Genomic DNA, 18,197 nt, shown 5'->3' on the forward strand with positions numbered 1-18,197 from the left:
ATAATAGTTAGTAATCTCTTTGGATCCTCTTCGTTTGTCTCCCCTTTCTCCTCTATAAATCTGAAAAGAACAAAACTACTCATGCGTTGCTCTCTTCAATGCAGATATGAAGGCTTTCATGCACATTTTTTGGGGTTTTCATAGACTAATTCTAGTTGATACTTGATGGTGAAAAAAAAAATTAACCTTTTTATAGTCCTCCCAGAGTGAAAATGTTTTTCAGCATTGCCAATAATGTTTTAGCTTAAAGGTGAAATTGATATCTTGAACTTAAATTATAATTTTCTGCTGTTAGTTATTTTAACATATGGAATAAAGTTTAATTTGCGGTTCAATTTAATCCATTTTTAACTTTTAGTCCAATTTAATTTATAAATTTTGATTTATGCTCAAATTAGCCCGATTAATAAAAATATGTAATTATTTAATTATTTTTTAAATATTAAAATATTATTTTTATATTGTATAATTAATTAACAAAAATAAAAATATTATTTTTATTATTTAATATTATTAATTAAACTGAAAATATAAAAAACATATAATTAATTAAAATAAAAAATTATTACTATTTCAATTAATAATATTGAATAATAAAAATAATATTTTTATTTTTATTAATTAATTATACAATATAAAAATAATATTTTAATATTAAAAAATAATTAAATATTAAATAATTTATTTAAATAAATTATTTGATATATAAACAAATTAATTAATTAATTATACAATATAAAAATAATATTTTAATATTAACAAAAGTCATTTTTTAATATTATTTAAACAAAATAATTAAATATTTAAAAAATGATATTAAAATATTATTTTTATATTATATAATTTGTATAATTAAACTATTAAATAAATTATTTTTATATTATATTTTAGTATTAAAAATTGATATTTTTGTTAATTGGACTAATTTGAGCATAAATTAAAACTTATGAGTTAAATTGGGCTAAAAGTTAAAAATGTACTAAATTGAACCTCTCCAATAAGTACAGGTGGCAAATTGAACCTTATTCCTTTAACATATTGCAATCAATCTTAATTTATTTCAGTTTTGTTTATTTGATGCTTACTCCATGTATTAATATTGCATCCTCCTGAATTTTGCTTCTCCAAAAATAATAATAATAATAATAGTATGAATTCACTAATTTATCTACCCAAATTACTGATGTTTCTTCATGGTACTTTATTAAGATCTCGTATGCACAAATGACTATGTAAAAGTATTGCAATAATAGATATCAGGGGATTATCAAGACAACATATATTCCAAATTCAGACTTATTGGGGTGCTCCTATTCCTGTAAAGGTACAATGGAATCATTTCATGTACATAGCAATTGGCACACCTCCATGCAAGACTATTCGTGTGTTCAGAATAGGAGCACATGGAGCGCACGATCTGTATCAATCATCACCTGATAGAGAAAGCAGCAATGTCCTGAAATCCTGAAGGAAGAGCTACCTCTGGAGTAACCATGTTCTAAGAAAGAAAAACCAGAGGTACTGCTAGGTCCTTTACTATGCATATGATATACTGCCAAGGACCACAGCAAATTCATGACCAATATAACCATCCTTGACATTTATCTTCAATTGGGACAACGATTTGTTATTTCCAACAAGATTAATTAAGGGCAAAGAAAACATATATATGCATTTGTCACTTTGGTCTCTTATGAACAAAATTTTTTAACACGCATCGAGACATTAACACAACCCACGCCTCCTTGGTTTCCAAATTAACACATTACATTTAACCTTTTGTCTTCTTGCATGAAACCACAGACAAAGTAGTTCCATTAAACAAGGGAATAAAAAGAAAACTACTCTTAGCATTTCTTGACAGCAGAAAACAAAAAAGGAAAAAGATATTACCAATAATCAAATATTTTATACTGTCCAACGTGACACATTTTGCCGCCGGCGGCCTTCATGCTTCTGGAGGTTGTCGGATTCTGACGAAGATGAGGGTAATAGGCAAATGATTATATCAGCAAAAGCACTAATGATAAACTTGTGGGTGTGCTTAGGATTCAAGGTAAGATAACAAGAAAGCAACTCATGCAAGCAGTCCCAATCAGCCCTCACGTCCTTTAGCTTTCTGGCTTCAATCATTTCTAGCATCGAATGTTTAAAATCTGTGTAAGGATCTGGTGAATACTTTTTAATGGCTACAACTCCACTGAGAGGTGACTGAGTTTCCGGTAGCGTTTCTGGGGGCTCGATTATAGAGTTGGAGCGGCCAGGAGAGGAGAAGAAGAACCGTTGGGATGCGAAGATGGCAGCGAAATCAGGGGGTGAGTCGTTGTCGGAGTCGGAGTTAGAAGAGGAGAAGGAATAGGTGGAGGGAGTACTGAGGGATTTGGAAGTGGAAGCTGAGGAGAGGTCATAGAGGGAGTTGAAGTTCTTGATCACAATTGATGATGTGGTGGTGGTGGTGGTAGGTTTAGTGGGTGATTGTAATAGATGGGCATGTTCTTGTTGTAAGGTTAGTGGATTTGGGGATGAGGTTGTGGTGGGTAAGCATTTGAGCAGGTTCTTCCAGAAAATGGTAGACATGTTCGTTCGAGAGTTGAGAGAGAACTGAAAGAGAGGTATACTTTTTTCTCTCCTTGGCTGTATGAAGATTAAAAAGGATTAATGGTGGATGGTGGGGTATTTATTTGGTGGGAGAGCACTGCATGAAGAGTAAGTTTATTTTGTTTATTTTCTAGCTTATATTTAAATAAATTAAATACTTTGAATACTTGTGTAAAATTAAAGACCAAATGGGATTGTCATTCTCATTCTTATTTTAATTTACTATAAAATTAGGGTGAAATTGATTGACAAAATTTATCACCAGCCTGGTAATTTCAAATTTTCCATTGGGGATTGTCCATGGAAGCCCATCTCCAGTTTCAATTACTTTGCTACGGCACTAAGAACTTATGGTAATTGCAATGAGATGGTGTGCAAAGATTAAAAATAAAAAAATAAAAAAATAAATTCTGCAGAAGACAGACAGCACCACATGCACATGTCTTCCCAAGACTGAAAGAGTTTCTCTTTGTGGTACTTGTGCTTTCCATGGGATGCATGCTCAGGTTGTCCTACGTCATACAACATTTATACATAGGTACTTCATTAGCATCATTATTGACCATTTTATTCTCTAATGAAATCATATTTATAGTTTTATAGCGGCTGGTGATGAAATTAAATTAGAATTTCTTTTAATTTGGTTTCCAAATATTAATCGATTATGCTGAGAATTGCAAGTAAATGAAGTATCATGTATGTAATGAACTATTCTATTACAACATCTTCTAACAAAGCTTAAAGAGATATCATATGTATTCAAGAAATGTACAATAATATAGGCTTATTCTCTGCTCAAGAACAAAGAAGAGTAGCTCTCAAAATATGGGTCCTGAGTAGTAGTTCTCAAAATAAGAACCTATATCTATATATATATTTGCAGTCGACGTACCATCTCCTTTTATTTCTTTAGAATTTAATTATAAAAGGTTAGAAAAAAATATATTCGAGGGTAGTACTTGGGAGCTGAGTCTGTCTACTTGGAGAGTACTGGAAAGGGAAGGACTTTTCTTAATATTTATGAAGATAATGCAATAATTAATTAATCATATGTATATATATACATACACATTGTTTGTTCAAAATAAATTAACCAGCTTTAGGTACATTACCTTGCTTAGGCAAACAGTGTTTCAACAATGCAAACCAACATAGTAAAAGTTGATTTTAATCTTGTAATATATGGATATGTGTTTAATGGACTCTATGATTAAAATTTCTTTTTTTTTTTATTTTTTCATATCTTCTCTTTTTTTTTTTAATCAAAATTAAAATTTTTTAATAATTTTTTTTATTTTAATGTTAATCAATTTACTGAGTTAGATAAATCAATTTCGAAAATTGAGTCTCAATTATCAAAATTGAAAGACTTGAATTAAATTATAAATTTGCACAAAGATTTAACTTCTTAGTGTAATTAATTAGGCCTTACTTGAACTCATATAATTTCAATGGTTAGATATGTAAAAAAAAAAATTTTTTTTTTAAATTCTGATTGTATAGTGTATTCTTGCAATGAAAGCCGAGCAACAAGAAACATTCAATTTTCTTGCATTAACATGCACAAATTCGATTGCAGATTCCACAATCAAACACGAAATTATTATGCATGCCCAGTTGCTCTGCAGGTCAATTGGACGATATCCTTCAAATTCCCCTTCTGTTGACCTAACCAGACCAGGGTTTTTATTTGCCCTCAAGTATGTGAATAGGAAATGACAAAAGTCCTCGCATGCGTAACCACCCAATTCAGGTCCTGATAAAATTCTCAGTCGCATTACTTCACACCACTCCCGATGACCTTGGCGATTTCAGTACTTGAATATCCGTAGGTAATATATAATCAATCACTACAAAACCAAATAATAAATTCCAGATAATATATTCAACAGTAAATTTTGCTTGTTATGTTTGGGAACAAAATAAAACTTGCCAGAAAAGCTTTTATGTCAAAAGAAGCAAGCATCTTATCTTTTAAAAGCAGAGAAAGACAATGAAGTGAGTGGCAGAATATACACGCAAACCAAATTGTCTGGCACTTCTGGTGGGGTGGGTTTCAGCGTCACCCTCTGTAGCTTATGAAAGTTTGTTACGTGCATAATTGTCCTTGTAAGATGAAAAGTGGCTCACGAGGGGGCATCAGCCATGTCCTTCTACAGGTTCCCTTGTGACCTCGATTCATTTTTTTTAAGATGTTGTCTTGTTCAAAATGTAAAAGCTAGTCTTTGGTTTTGTTGGCCTTTGATATTTGTCCATGTATGGCACTATTTGATTCCCCCCGGGAGTATGCCTATCATATGGCCTAGGCGGAAACCTGGCTTCATCCCAACCCAATTCTAAAATCATGCTTTGACTAGTGAAATATCAATCATGGGCTTTTTCGAGCCCAAAAGACATTGACAATAATTAATTCATTTTAGACTTTGATAAGGAACCCATTAAAGTCCGTTAGTGGACCTGCCCATTTCCAAATCCATGGGCCTTTAAATGCCACTGTCGAGCACAGTTAAGAAATGTAGACATCAATAGTCTCTCCTCTCAATATGCGACATGACATTTAATAGGGGAAGGGATCATTATTCATTTGCCCATCCTCCCTTTTCGAGGGAAAAGAACAAACCAAATAAGTCGAGAAAATAATGACACTGTGATGAGGAAAAATTATACAATGCTCCAGTGCGCCCATCTCTCATTTAAAAAAGATATAGAAAATCCACTCCAATGTATATCCCACCAGAGCTTAATTCCAATCAGATCGAGTTTCTTTGATTATCATTAAGCCTAGTAGCTCGTTCATTAAGATATAAGAATTCCAGAGTGCAACAGATTAAAAAAAAGGTATAACAACTTGCTATAGGTCGTTTGTTAAAATAAGGGCACCATTTCCAAACAAAAGAAGCGAGCTGTCGTATACAAACATTAATCTCAAACTATTTCTAGTTTTATCACACGCTAACATTTTCATTAAGCCTAGCAGCTGCAGTCAATGACTACGCAACACCACCAGGATACGTTGTCAGATTGGGGTTGCTCCTCAGCTCCGCACTCACCACCCCTTCAGCATCAGCTCTTGTCACCACCTTATCCGCGGGCAACTTTGATGTTGCATCCTACACCCACAGGTATATGGTCACGAAATCGACACTGTCACACCTTTCAAGTGTCTAACATTATACAACAAGATCCACTTACCGTCAGAAACGTCGGTGAGTTTAATCTTGTCATCGGTGCGGTTTGTTGCAGCATTGTGAGATGCGGCAGATTGAGCTGTGGCTGCGAGCCCACCTGGAACAATAACATTGCTGCCAGTTGCTCTCACCTCTGCTGCCTGAATTGCCGCAGCATCGCTCTGCTCTACCGGCTTGTTACCAGCTATTTGCCCTGTGGCTTCCAGTGCTTCTCCTATTGTAATTGCGTTCTGGACGGTCCCAGCTGTCATGCCTGCCACTGGAGTGGGTTCTACATATTGCCCAACAACCTAAAATAATCATCAAGACAAGATACATATATTAATCCAAAATCCCAAAGAGTACCCAGTCAATTAGCAGAGCGAAAGAGAGACCTGCCCAGCAACTCTTTCAGTGATTATGCGGGCTCCCGGGAGGTCAGTCTCGGTGACAGAAACGCCTAGTTCACGAGCAGCATCTGTGGCGTCGTGGTGACCAACCAGTCAGTATCGCTCGTTCTGGGTTCCGGCAGCTTGCATGGAAGCAGCTGCTCCACCCTTCTGGGTCTGTCCAAACACCATCGTTTCTGCGGTCTGCATCATATTAGCATCTTCCGGTGCTATCTTGTTTGCAAGGCCTCCAAAGACGTTGAAAACATCACCATATTTAATTGGATCTTGCCCTAGCCTGCTACGCTCACCTGGTCCACCTTGTTGGCCCTGTGGCTGGTCTAGCCCGCTTTGCTGGGGCCTCTGTGGCTGTCCCTGGCTCATCTTTAGGACTATGATACACTAATGCTTTCCTTTTCTTGACTTGTGTTTAAGAGTTCAAGACTTGAAAGGATGATTCTGGGTGGGATTCAAGAATCTAGAGAAGGAGAAATGATATTAATAGGTATGACGTCGCATGTAAATGGAACAGATAATGAAGCGTGGCATTTCAGGTGAAACGTGTTAACCGCAGGAAATACTTTGGCTTGTAATGGTAAACGTGGCGAAATTTTGGCTGAGGTGTCAACAAAGCAGACGCGGGTGTTGTAGCATGGAAATCTTGCGACAATTGGCAACGAACGTAACAGGTGGCAACTAGCTAGGCTAACGGCAATTTTTTTTTTTTTTTTTTTTTATAATGACCTTCAATTGACACTCGCACACAGTATTTTAAAGGGTATTTTATTTTGGGTATTTAATCTGCCACAAACGATCACTGATTTTCTAGGGATAAATTTTTAAAATGAAAAATATCAGGTTGATCCTTATATTTCTTAAGAATTATTTAAATTTTCAGATTAATATTTGTCCATAAAATAAATTTAATAATTTGATATCATTTTTTATTTTGCTTCAAATTGAAATAAGTTTCCTTATTATTTAGAGAAGGAGAACAAACCGGTAAATTTAATATAAAATATTATTATGTGATATAATACAAGTACTATTATCACTAAATAATATTTAATTAGAGAAATTAATAAAAAAATTTATATACAAGTTTTACCATAGTTTAAATCATTATGATTATAAATAATATGTCAATTTCAAATTTAATAGGTGTATATATTCAAGAACTACTTAAAAAAACTATATGTACTTTTTGTCATTTTAACCTAAGTTACTTTTAAATACTTATTATTTAAATAATTAAATTACTTTAAAATAATTTTTAAGTGGTTATTAAACATTTATTTATTTATTTATAAATTAACTTATAAATTAAAATGTATAATACAAGCTAAAAATTAAAAATAAGTAAATTAAATAATATTTTAGTTGAGAATTAAATTCAAAATCTCATAAAGCCAATATGCAAATGAAAATAGGAAATTCTTTTCCAACACATAAATTAATTCAATTTTTTTAAAAAATAAGTGTGATGTATCATAATTTTAAATGGATTTATTTATTTTATTTTATTTAGCATTTTTATGTTAAGTTTATATGTACACTTAGTATAAATATATTTTTTTAAAATTATATATATTTAATGTACATAAAAATTAATATACATTAAGTATTTATAGATTAGGTGAGAATATATTACTAATTTCAAATTTTATAATGTTATATTAAGAAAGGAATAATTGCATTAAAAAAATTTAAATTGAAAAATAAAGGGATTCATAGCCGATCATGCTTTTGCTATATGTCACTTGAGGATTTTTAAGTGTCATCCTTGATTGTCTCGCTGCTGATGGACGGAGAAGGATGACAACTCTTGGCCAACCATAAGAATAGATGTCTATTCATGTTCAGTCAACCATTTCTCTGCACCGGAAGGTGAAGAAAGGCTACCGTTTTCCTCATATACAAATAGCAAATGGGTCAAGCACACATTTAGCTTCAAGCCAGTCTCAAACTCTTTTCATTTTCTCTCATTATTGATGATTTAGGCATTTTTCCCTGTAATTGATTGACAGTTTGCACAATTCTCAGTTTCGCACCATGCCTATGTTCCCAACCACGCAAGTTAAATTTCCAGTAAAAGAGCCATGCATTAATGTGCCAACAGACCAATAATATAAAACCAGGTCCGATGTTACCCTAACTAGCTATACCATCTTCTCCAAATTTCTTCGGGCCTCCTCATCAACTTGATATAGATATACAGAAAAGTCCGCATTTCATCCATCGTTAAATTTTTGGTGCTCCGCATAAAAGGTTACCCTTGCTACTATTTTAGCCTCTTTTTAATTTAGTATCTGCTCAGGTCCAAAACCTAAGTCGGGCCATGGGCAGTACTGGAACACACATTTTGGTCTTCCCTTATCCAGCTCAAGGACACATGATACCCATATTAGACCTAACCAACCAGTTAGCCACCACTGGCCTAACCATTACCATCTTGGTCACCCCAAAAAACCTCCCTCTCTTACACCCTATCCTCTCCACACACCCATCAATCAAAACTCTAGTCCTTCCTTTCCCTCCACACCCTTCAATCCCACCTGGGTTGGAGAACGCCAAGGACTTGCCTGCAAACTATGTTCCTTTCATAATGCAAGCTCTGGGTGAACTCTATGAACCCTTGCTCAACTGGTTCAAATCTCACCCTTCTCCGCCCTCAGCAATAATATCTGATATGTTCCTTGGATGGACCCAGCACCTGGCCTGTCGGCTCAACATCCGCCGTATCGTGTTCTCACCTTCAGGTGCCATGGCGTTATCCGTTATTTATTCCCTGTGGCGCGATATGCCTAAGGTAGACCAGAATGATCACCAGTTGATCTTCTTTTCGAAGATTCCGAATTGTCCAACATTCCCATTGTGTCAGGTTTCTCCTATGTACCGGAGATACATTGCAGGGGATCCACTTTCGCAATTTATCAAGGATGGGTTTCAAGCTGATATAGCGAGTTGGGGTCTTGTTTTCAACTCATTCACTGAGTTGGAATGCGTTTATTTGGATCATTTGAGGAAGGAGTTGGGTCATGATCGTGTGTGGGCAGTAGGACCTTTACTTCCTCCTAAATATGATGCACCTAAGACTAAAGTGAGAGTTGGGCCTACCCCTGTTTCTGTAGAAGGTGTAATGACTTTTCTTGACACGTGTAAGGATCACAGTGTGGTTTATATCTGTTTTGGGAGTCAAACTGTGTTGACAAATCATCAGATGGAAGAGCTTGCTTCAGGATTGGAAAAGAGTGGGATCCACTTCATATGGTGTTTGAAGGAACCCACAAGGGCGCACGATGGAGGAGGGTATGGCAAGATTCCATTAGGATTTGAAAACAGCGTCGTTGGGAGGGGACTTATAATAAGGGGATGGGTCTCACAAGTTTTGATTCTGAGTCACCGAGCTATTGGTGCATTCTTGACTCACTGTGGTTGGAACTCGATCCTCGAAGGGATAGTAGCTGGAGTACCAATGCTGGCTTGGCCCATGGGAGCTGACCAATTTACCAATGCTACTTTATTAGTTGATGTTTTGAAGGTGGGTATAAGGGTGTGTGACGGTGCTAATACTGTGCCTAACTCCGAAAAGTTGGCGCAAATGCTAGTGCAATCGGTGAGTAAGAACCCAGTTGAAAGAGGTCGAGCTGAGCAACTTAGTTGGGCTGCATTTGATGCTATTAAAGGTGGGTGTTCCGTGAAAGATTTTGAGAGTTTGGTGAACCATCTAGTCGCATAAGAACTACTAGAAAACTAGAGATTCATAGGAGGTCAATGCATATATATTCTCTGGATTAATTTTTATATTAATTCATTTCATTTTAAGTGAGACTCCATGTCTAACGGTCTCGATACTTGAGACGAATTTAATATCATCGAGTTAAATCTCTCCAAAATTAATGAGGTAATGCTAGCTTTTAATAAGTGATCATATAATTATTGTAAAAACAAAGTTATAAAGATTTATATTCCAATGTAAAATACAATTATTGACGCGATAGGGCTAAGGAAGCGAACTAAGCAGCCGAGTAGAGCAATGCTTGGCAATTTTAAGGACGATGGAAGTTCTTTAAAGAGTTTGCATGTGTTGGTGAACCATACGGTTGTACTGGAGCCTGAAGCAAAGTGACAAAAGGTACCATAATTGTCGAATTGAGGCTATGGTTACAGCCTTCCTCGTTTGAGAAGGTTTAGGGAACTCTTTCGAGCGATTCATATCCAACCATTGATGGATTTTTCACCTGCTGTCTATTAGAGGTAGAACCTGAATATGAGCAATATGATTTAATCCTAATGAAAGCTCAATCGTTTTACTGTTGGGTTATTGCCCTTGTCGCATTAACAACATGAAGATGCGCTCCCATTCAAGAATTCTATTACATGTATTCCATTTCTGCTTCATACAAACAGTAACAAGAAGCAGAACATTTCATAATTTGAAGCCTTGCTGGAAATTTTCAATAACAAAAGTTGCACATAGATTTACTAATAAGTTTTGAGTCGATGACATTAATTATTAGAGTTATCTCCAAAGTTTTGAATTCAAATTCTAATTAAAGCCAAATGAATTAAAATATATATATATATATATATATATATATATATATATATATTCTTAAATTTAGTTTAACTTTAAACATGAAATACCATTCCATGAGGTGAAGAATAGCTATTCAACTTACCCTATTCATGTAGATGCACACGACAAACTGCAGTCCTTAAGCCAAAGCCAAATATTAACCATAATCATATGCCAATCAATGACTAAAAGGAAGAAAAACTTAGTACAATAAGGATCAGATCATGATCATAAGGGGCATGAAGGAACTACCATAAATATATATATATGTGAGCGAATCTTAGTGCAAGTTCTTGTCATTGTTTATTTATATTCCCTCTTAACAATAGCTAAATGTTCAACACACTTGTGCCTGTGGAGTGCAACTCTATTCATCACGACTTGCAACTTCTAATCCATTACCTGCAGAATTACACATAAAGATGAAGCTCAAGAGTCTTGATCTACACCATTGACCTTTAAACTAAACATCTAAACTGGGAAGCTAAGAAATTCTAGTCACAAAAGCTTACCATCCGGATCAAAGAAGAAGACCTGCCTAATTGGACGACCAGGAACAGACCTTTGGAAAGTTTCAATTCCCTTATCCTGAATTTCACATTTCAGTTTAGCCACTTTATGAAATGGATTTAAAAAATCAAATACTTCAATCTGAACAAAATTGTAAAAGGAAAAAAAAAAAAAAAAACTTATCCATAACTGTTATTTGCTAGTAAAAGACAGCAAAATGCTTCGAACGTTCAAACTTCTACACAGAACGCAATCTCAAAGCACCTGAAATGCCCCTTCTTTATGCAAGCTACAAGCCTACAACTACTAGCTAGGTTTTGTAGATCATTAGGGCCGCGTTTAGCTTGCTCTGGAATTGGGAATGGTTGCAATTCTTGGAATAAGATTCCATTTTTGTTTTCGTTTGGTTGATGAAAAATCCAAATTTTTTATAATAACTTATATTTAAATAAACTGAGTTTATGTTGGAAAAAATAAATGGCATATACTTTTAAGTACGTATATTCTTGAGATTATCGCTAAATTTTATTTAATTTTTTCAAAAATAAACTTCAATTAGTTGCCCATAAAAAAACTACGAATTTGGAAATAGGATTCTTGAAATCTTGACATCTATTTTCATTTTCAAAACCAATCGAACATGCTCTAAGTAATCAACTTCATAAGTTTCCCATCTCGTGATTCAAAACTTACTACTATTCTTGGCTATAAGGCAGCTAAATTTAATATTGTTTTATCAATTAAATTTCAAGATTTCATTTCTATTATCATTTACACAAACGATATAATACCAATTTCATGGATTAATTCATCAAAATATTAGAGTGGACCTTGAGAGTTTGGACGAAGGAATCGAAATTGGAAACGGAGAAGCAGATATGATGGCCTCTGGGGAGATGACTGGGATCAAGAACCGGTGAGGCAGCGCTGTAGGGCCCTTCTGGAAGCTTCGTGGTGGGGCTTCTCTCAATTAGGTGGAGAGAGAAAGCTTGAGGGAGATTCAGCCATATCACCTTGAACTCCCCGAAATTTGGACTCTCTATCTCCTCAAAACCAAAGATCTATAAACACCCAAAGTCAGCTAAAAAGAAATGAAAGACAGAGATTCAAAGAAAACAAAAGTTAGGAATTAAGGACCTCTTTGTAGAAGTTGGCGAGGCGTCTAACATCGGAGGATTCTCTGGAGACATGGTTGAGGGAAGCTCCTTTTGCTACTGCCATTTGCCAGGGTAAAGTGACCCTTTCGAGCTTCGTGGCCTTATATAGTGTTCACGCTGGGTAGGGCCTTTAGCAGGAGAAATGAATTTTAATCAAGCCTTTATTTTTCCCCCTTTTTTTTAATATATTTTTTAGTCCTCCATTTTTAAATTCTGATTCTCAAATTTATTTAATTTCTAAAATTATTATATTTTATATATATTGATTATAGTAAAATTTTTAATATTTTAAATACATTTACTTAAATTCTAAAAATATTATATTTTGTATATGTTGATTATAGTAAAATTTTAATATTTTAAATACATTTACTTAAATTCTAAAATTATTATATTTTGCATATGCTGATTATGGTAAAATTTTTAATATTTTAAAAACATTTACAACTAATTCTTTTTTATTAAATAAGAAATTTTTTTATATATTATGTCTTATTTAAGTTATTAGTAAATAGAAAAAAATATTTCTATTTAATCATAATTTTTTAAATCTATTTAATCATAATAAAAAAACAAGTAAATATAATTTATTATATATATATATATAAATACGTCACTTAAATTACAAAAACTACTTAAAAAATTATCATATTACAATTTTTTAATTTTTTTAAAATTTTCTTTAATAAAAAAAAATCTAATATTCAACATCATCAAATCCAACATATTTGTTTTTTTCTTGATTAAATTAAGAAAAATAGTTTGCATGTTTCGTAAACATGCAAATAATAATGATGGAATTTGAGATTAATATGAGTAATAAAGAGTATATTATATTTAGATTTAGAAATGGATAAATTAAAATAACATGTGTATTTAATAAATTTAAATTCAAATAATTTATTTTTTGGATAATATTTTATTTATCATCTTTTATATATATATTGCTTTTGCAAAAATATTTTTCATTCTGTGAAATAAAAAATTATTTTTTCATTTTATTTTTAAAAAATAGGTTAAATTAAATAAAAGAAAAAATATGTTATAATTTGACCATAAAATTTAAATTTGGCTGAATAAGACATTAGGATCAATTTAAATTGTATCTTAAAAATTTAATTGTGAAAAAAAAAATCATTGTGAACTATAAAAAAAATTCATTAGAAAATTAATATACAAAAAATCTCATAATAAAAATTTACTGTAAAATAAAATTTATTTTCTTAATTTTTTATAATAAATAAAATTTCTTGATGCATAGATATATTAATACACTTTAGTTTTTGGCTCTATTTGGCATCATAGTGCAAAGCACGTGTCGATGAGCACGTGAGAGTAAGACCAGGTAAGATGTAAGAACACCAAATGGACCTTTCTTCAGCTGCAGGGAGATCCACGCGCGAAGGGCAAGACCGATATTTCACGTTCCCATTGTCCATTTCTAGGCATCCGGCGTTCTCGTCCTTATCGGTTCTCCATTACCTGGCTACTTTTCTAGCTTCACTGGGTATTCATATCTTCTCAATTACAGTGGTCGGTTCACTCAAAGAATCTGTGAGTTTATTTTATTTTATTTCCTTTTCTTATTTAATATTTTCTTCATGATCTTGATTTCACTTTCACTGCCCTCAATTTTCATATTCTCCGATCATTTATCACTCTTCAGTTCATAATTGTGGTTTCATTTTCCAAATCCCTCTTTTTTTTATGATAATTTTCTTTTGCAGGTAAAGGGATTTTTGTTTCGTGATGTCTGACACCAACCCCTTTCCCTTGCCTTCAGATCAAGTTGAGGAGTATGCTCCAGAGTATTTATTATTTCTTTTTTGTTATCGCTCTGACGCCTCTCTCCTGAGATTAATTAGTCCTTTTTGATATTATTGCATAAAAAACAAATCTTTTGTCGGAGTAGAATGAAACCCAGTATGTGATTAACTTGTTAGATTGGATTTTATGTGTATATTGAACCTGCTTTAATTCTGGAATGTGGATGATACAGAACTGTAGGGAATGTTTAAATGATGTTATATATGTAAAACTGCTTTGCAAGATAATAATGTTTTGTATATCCTGGAACTAGTCTTGATCCGGTCATTTACTTCCATTATTTGATTGTTGTATTCTGTTTGAAGTTTCAGTCACAGTGGCTATGTCTCACCTCTCTCAATAAGTGGTCAACAGAATGAGGAATTTCCTCATGATGGCCAATTTGTGCAGAGTGATCAATTTGTGCAGAGTGATGTCCCTAATGAAAGTGATGCCGGCGCGCATCAGGTGGAGGATAATAACTTGCTTTGGCCAGTTCTACCTGGTGATTCTGGTGAAGGTTTACCGTATGCTCCTATTGATTGGCCATATCCTGGTGATGTTTGGACTTGGAGAGTAGGAAGGAGGTTTAACTCTTCTGGCTACTTCCAAGATAGATTTCTGTATCTTCCAAAACGACTTGGGAAACAGTCTTTTGCCAGCAAGGCTGCAATTGCGAATTATATTCAATCAGAATTCCCCGGTTCTAATATTGATGCATTTTTTGCATCCTTTGCTTGGAAGATCCCTGTCAAAATTCAACCTCCAGCAAAAGGTATGCTCAAGTTTTTTACTCTTTAACTTTATTCACTAATATTTCTATTTAGAGCTTGCCATCTTGGTCTTAGCTTAGATTGTGCAGCTGCTGGCTGTTAGCATACTTGCTTGCATGCCATTTGATCAGTCTCTTTCCGTTGTGTTTTGTCTTGATGGGGGGCAAAAAAATTGCAAAATAAACTCCTTGGAACTTTTACCATGACATTTCAATCTTTAGTTGCTTTTATTTTCTTTTTCCGCTACAAATTAATGGGAGGGGAATGGAAGGCGCATGATATCTTGATTTTAAAGAAGAGAGACGAACTTTCTGATACAGTCATACTGGCGTTCTCTTTTGTTTTCTATTTTTTTCTTTGACAATTCTAATCATTGTCTCAAAAGGTGTCTGAAATCATTCTGAACCTTCTGAAAACTTTGTTCACCTCTTCTATGAAACTAAAGAAGGGCTTCCATTTCATAGCTCTTCTTATGCTTCTGAGAGGGAGGGAGAGAAGCTCTTGCTGTGGATCGAGGCTTTTGTATGTTTATATGTGCTTTGTTTAAATGTGTTTTCCCATTAACGTTATTTATTTAACTCGAGTATTCTTATATATGATACAGAGGAACCTGCCATCTCTACTTTGGAGAACCCTCAGCAGGATGAAAAAGTTGCAGGTCAAGAAGAAAAGAAAGAAGAAAACTTTGATTCAGGCTGGGGAAAAAGGAGGAGGAGTACAGTATCTACACCCAAACAAGCAAAACAGAATGGAGCAACATCATCTCCCATTCCTAAGCGAACAAAAAAGAGCGGAGCCAAAACATCCTCAACGCCTAGACAAACAAAAAGTAAATTATCGCCCACTCCTAAACGAACAAAACAGAGCCGAGCTACACCCACTTCTAGGCAAACAAGACAGAATGGAGCTACTTTATCATCCACAGGTAAGCGGAAAACTAGGCATTCTTCTAGACAAGCTGTCCCCAATGATGAAGGTGGTGTATTTAGCACAGAGGAATCAATAGTTGAACCAATTCCAGAGGATTTTGATAACTATCTCAACTCTTTGGAAGACATTCTTACCCAGCCTGTTTCTGAAACCCAAGGACTATCTTCTGCAAGCATGGATTCTTATACAGCACAAAATGAATTGGCAGAAGCTCGAAGTAAGCTTTCTTCTCTTCTTGTCATGGATTTTCCTTCATTGGTCTCATCCAACAGCATTTCCGAACTTACAACTCTGGCATCCAAAGTTCAAAAGGATCCTACCTTGAATGCTGAACAACTTGTTAAATTGAAGTTGATTGAGGAAATTTCATCATTCAGCGAGGTCTTCCTTGAGAGTAGAGAATTAATAGAGCAGGTTGAGGAATTCTTTGCCACCCTTGAGGGTAAAAAGGCCAAGGTTGCTTCTCTGAAGAACGAGTATAATGAATTGAAGGAAAAAACAGACCAGCTACAATCGCAGGTGGATTCAAATTTATTGACTGTGCAAGAAATTGACAATCAAATTGCTCTACTTCAATCCAGGCGAGCTGAGCTTACTAATGCAATTGAGACAAACAAGGAAGCAAAGGTTGAGGTGACTTATGCTCAGAAGATGGTGGCAAATGCTATTCCCAAAGTAGTGAATGAGATTCAGCTGGCCAACTCCAGATTGCCAGAATTGGAGCTGAAAAAGAAAAATGCATTAAAGCGTGAATCAGAAATTCTGGCAAAATTTGCCCCTCTGCAAGGTTTTTCTCTTTAAGCAATGTCTTTAGATCCCTTTTTTTTTTTTTAACAGTCTTTAGAATTATGCTTTCATGTTTATGGCAATACTTTCTGTTGCATGGTTGGATTTCATATCGTTTGTTATGATATTACAACTTATATTCCTTGGATGGAACATTGATAATTTAATTGGGTCCCTTTTAGTTAATTCTTCCTTGCAAATTTTTATTAAAGGATAAATTTCTAAACACCTTGCCCTTCTAATATTTGTTAAATTTTACTTTTAGTACTTGCTTCTTAGAAAATGAATTAATCCCTCCTAATAGTAAAATAAGATGCATCTAATATAAGTTTAATCTTATTTGAGAACAAGTTTTATAATTGTTAGATTAAATATTTATAATGAGTTTTGTGTAAAATTAATTAAAGTATGTATAATGAGTGCACAAATTTAGATATAAATATTTAATGTAATAATTATTAAATTCACTTTTATATGAGTAATGAGTTTGAACATTTTATAGCTGCATCCAACAAATATTAATGATTAAATACGCAAAGCTCATACTCATTTTCTTATGAGTTTTGTGTAAAATTAATTGAAGTATGTAGATATTTAATATAATAATTATTAAACTCATTTTCATACGAGTAATGAGTTTGAACTTTATAAAATAAAAGTTTTTGTGTATTTAAATTATAATTTATATTTTTGTTAAAAAAATTTAATGTTGGCGTAAATTTTTATTTTAAACCTAATCCTTTTTATATTCAACGTGAATTTAATTAATCAGTTGGTTGTGTGAATATTACTATTATAATAATAATATATGGATTTTTTTTTAAATCATAATTTGAATTTAAAATTTTATAATTTTAAAATGATTTTAATAATATGATATTTTAACAATGATTGTTTGTAATAATTGTCATTTAATATATATATATATATATATATATATATATATATATATATATATAAAGTAATAATGAGATATAATAGGGAAAAAAATTTAGTAAAAACAGGACAAAGGCACTCAAAATTTATCAAGTATTTATTATTGATAAGAAAATAAAATTATGAGGATTAAATGGATATGATAAGAGAAGAAAAATGCAAAGAGACTATTGAAATAAAACTATATTATCAATTTATAAAGTTGAAATTACCGATCTCTCTTCCACGGGTTGGAATTAGAGTGACACAAACTAATTAATTGATTTATTAGGGATTGTTTGAATCGAATCGTTGTATTAATTATTTATTTAATTTAACTCTTTTAATTGGGTAACTGATTTTAATTAATAATTAAATCAAATTTTATATTGACTAATTTAAATTTATTTTTAATTGAGAAATATTTAATAATAATATTTTCTAATAAAAAATCAATTTTATTTTTATTATTATAAAGTGTCACGATTCAACCTATGGGCCGGACTAGCACTAGGACCTGAATCTGCATAAAACCTCCGAGGCCTGTAGTAAGTCTTACTGTTTCCAAACCAATAACAATGTCCACA

At 33.2% G+C, this 18,197-nt stretch overlaps 4 protein-coding genes and 1 pseudogene across 7 annotated transcripts; 2 read left to right on the forward strand and 3 right to left on the reverse strand.

The window, feature by feature from the left end:
* Positions 1-1,723: 1,723 nt before the first annotated feature.
* On the reverse strand, positions 1,724-2,654 carry LOC110654103 (transcription repressor OFP11). Its single transcript, XM_021809986.2, has one exon. The coding sequence runs from the start codon at positions 2,575-2,577 to the stop codon at positions 1,909-1,911; it is 669 nt and encodes a 222-aa protein (XP_021665678.2). The 5' UTR covers positions 2,578-2,654; the 3' UTR covers positions 1,724-1,908.
* Positions 2,655-5,425: 2,771 nt separating this feature from the next.
* On the reverse strand, positions 5,426-6,642 carry LOC110654104 (late embryogenesis abundant protein D-34-like; annotated as a pseudogene).
* A 1,284-nt stretch (positions 6,643-7,926) lies between these two features.
* LOC110654110 (UDP-glycosyltransferase 89B2-like) lies at positions 7,927-9,979 on the forward strand. Its single transcript, XM_021809995.2, has one exon. It carries the CDS (start codon positions 8,493-8,495, stop codon positions 9,891-9,893), a length of 1,401 nt encoding a protein of 466 aa, XP_021665687.2. The 5' UTR covers positions 7,927-8,492; the 3' UTR covers positions 9,894-9,979.
* An 893-nt stretch (positions 9,980-10,872) lies between these two features.
* On the reverse strand, positions 10,873-12,540 carry LOC110654144 (glyoxylase I 4). Its single transcript, XM_021810040.2, has 4 exons — positions 12,381-12,540; positions 12,074-12,304; positions 11,246-11,321; positions 10,873-11,135 (listed from the first exon to the last, which is right to left on the reverse strand). The coding sequence occupies exons 1-4, from the start codon at positions 12,462-12,464 to the stop codon at positions 11,101-11,103; spliced, it is 426 nt and encodes a 141-aa protein (XP_021665732.2). The 5' UTR covers positions 12,465-12,540; the 3' UTR covers positions 10,873-11,100.
* A 1,262-nt stretch (positions 12,541-13,802) lies between these two features.
* On the forward strand, positions 13,803-16,881 carry LOC110654145 (uncharacterized). 4 transcript variants are annotated; one of them, XM_021810041.2, is made up of 4 exons: positions 13,803-13,954; positions 14,128-14,208; positions 14,533-14,981; positions 15,584-16,881. In XM_021810041.2, the coding sequence occupies exons 2-4, from the start codon at positions 14,150-14,152 to the stop codon at positions 16,708-16,710; spliced, it is 1,635 nt and encodes a 544-aa protein (XP_021665733.2). In that variant the 5' UTR covers positions 13,803-13,954; positions 14,128-14,149; the 3' UTR covers positions 16,711-16,881. The 4 variants fall into 4 exon arrangements, with proteins under 4 accessions (XP_021665733.2, XP_021665734.2, XP_021665735.2 ...); XM_021810042.2 differs by having other exon boundaries at positions 14,539-14,981; XM_021810043.2 differs by having other exon boundaries at positions 14,128-14,196.
* The last annotated feature ends 1,316 nt before the right edge of the window (positions 16,882-18,197 follow it).

The sequence above is a fragment of the Hevea brasiliensis genome, chromosome 4 (assembly GCF_030052815.1).
Source record: "Hevea brasiliensis isolate MT/VB/25A 57/8 chromosome 4, ASM3005281v1, whole genome shotgun sequence".
Taxonomy (NCBI): domain Eukaryota; kingdom Viridiplantae; phylum Streptophyta; class Magnoliopsida; order Malpighiales; family Euphorbiaceae; genus Hevea; species Hevea brasiliensis.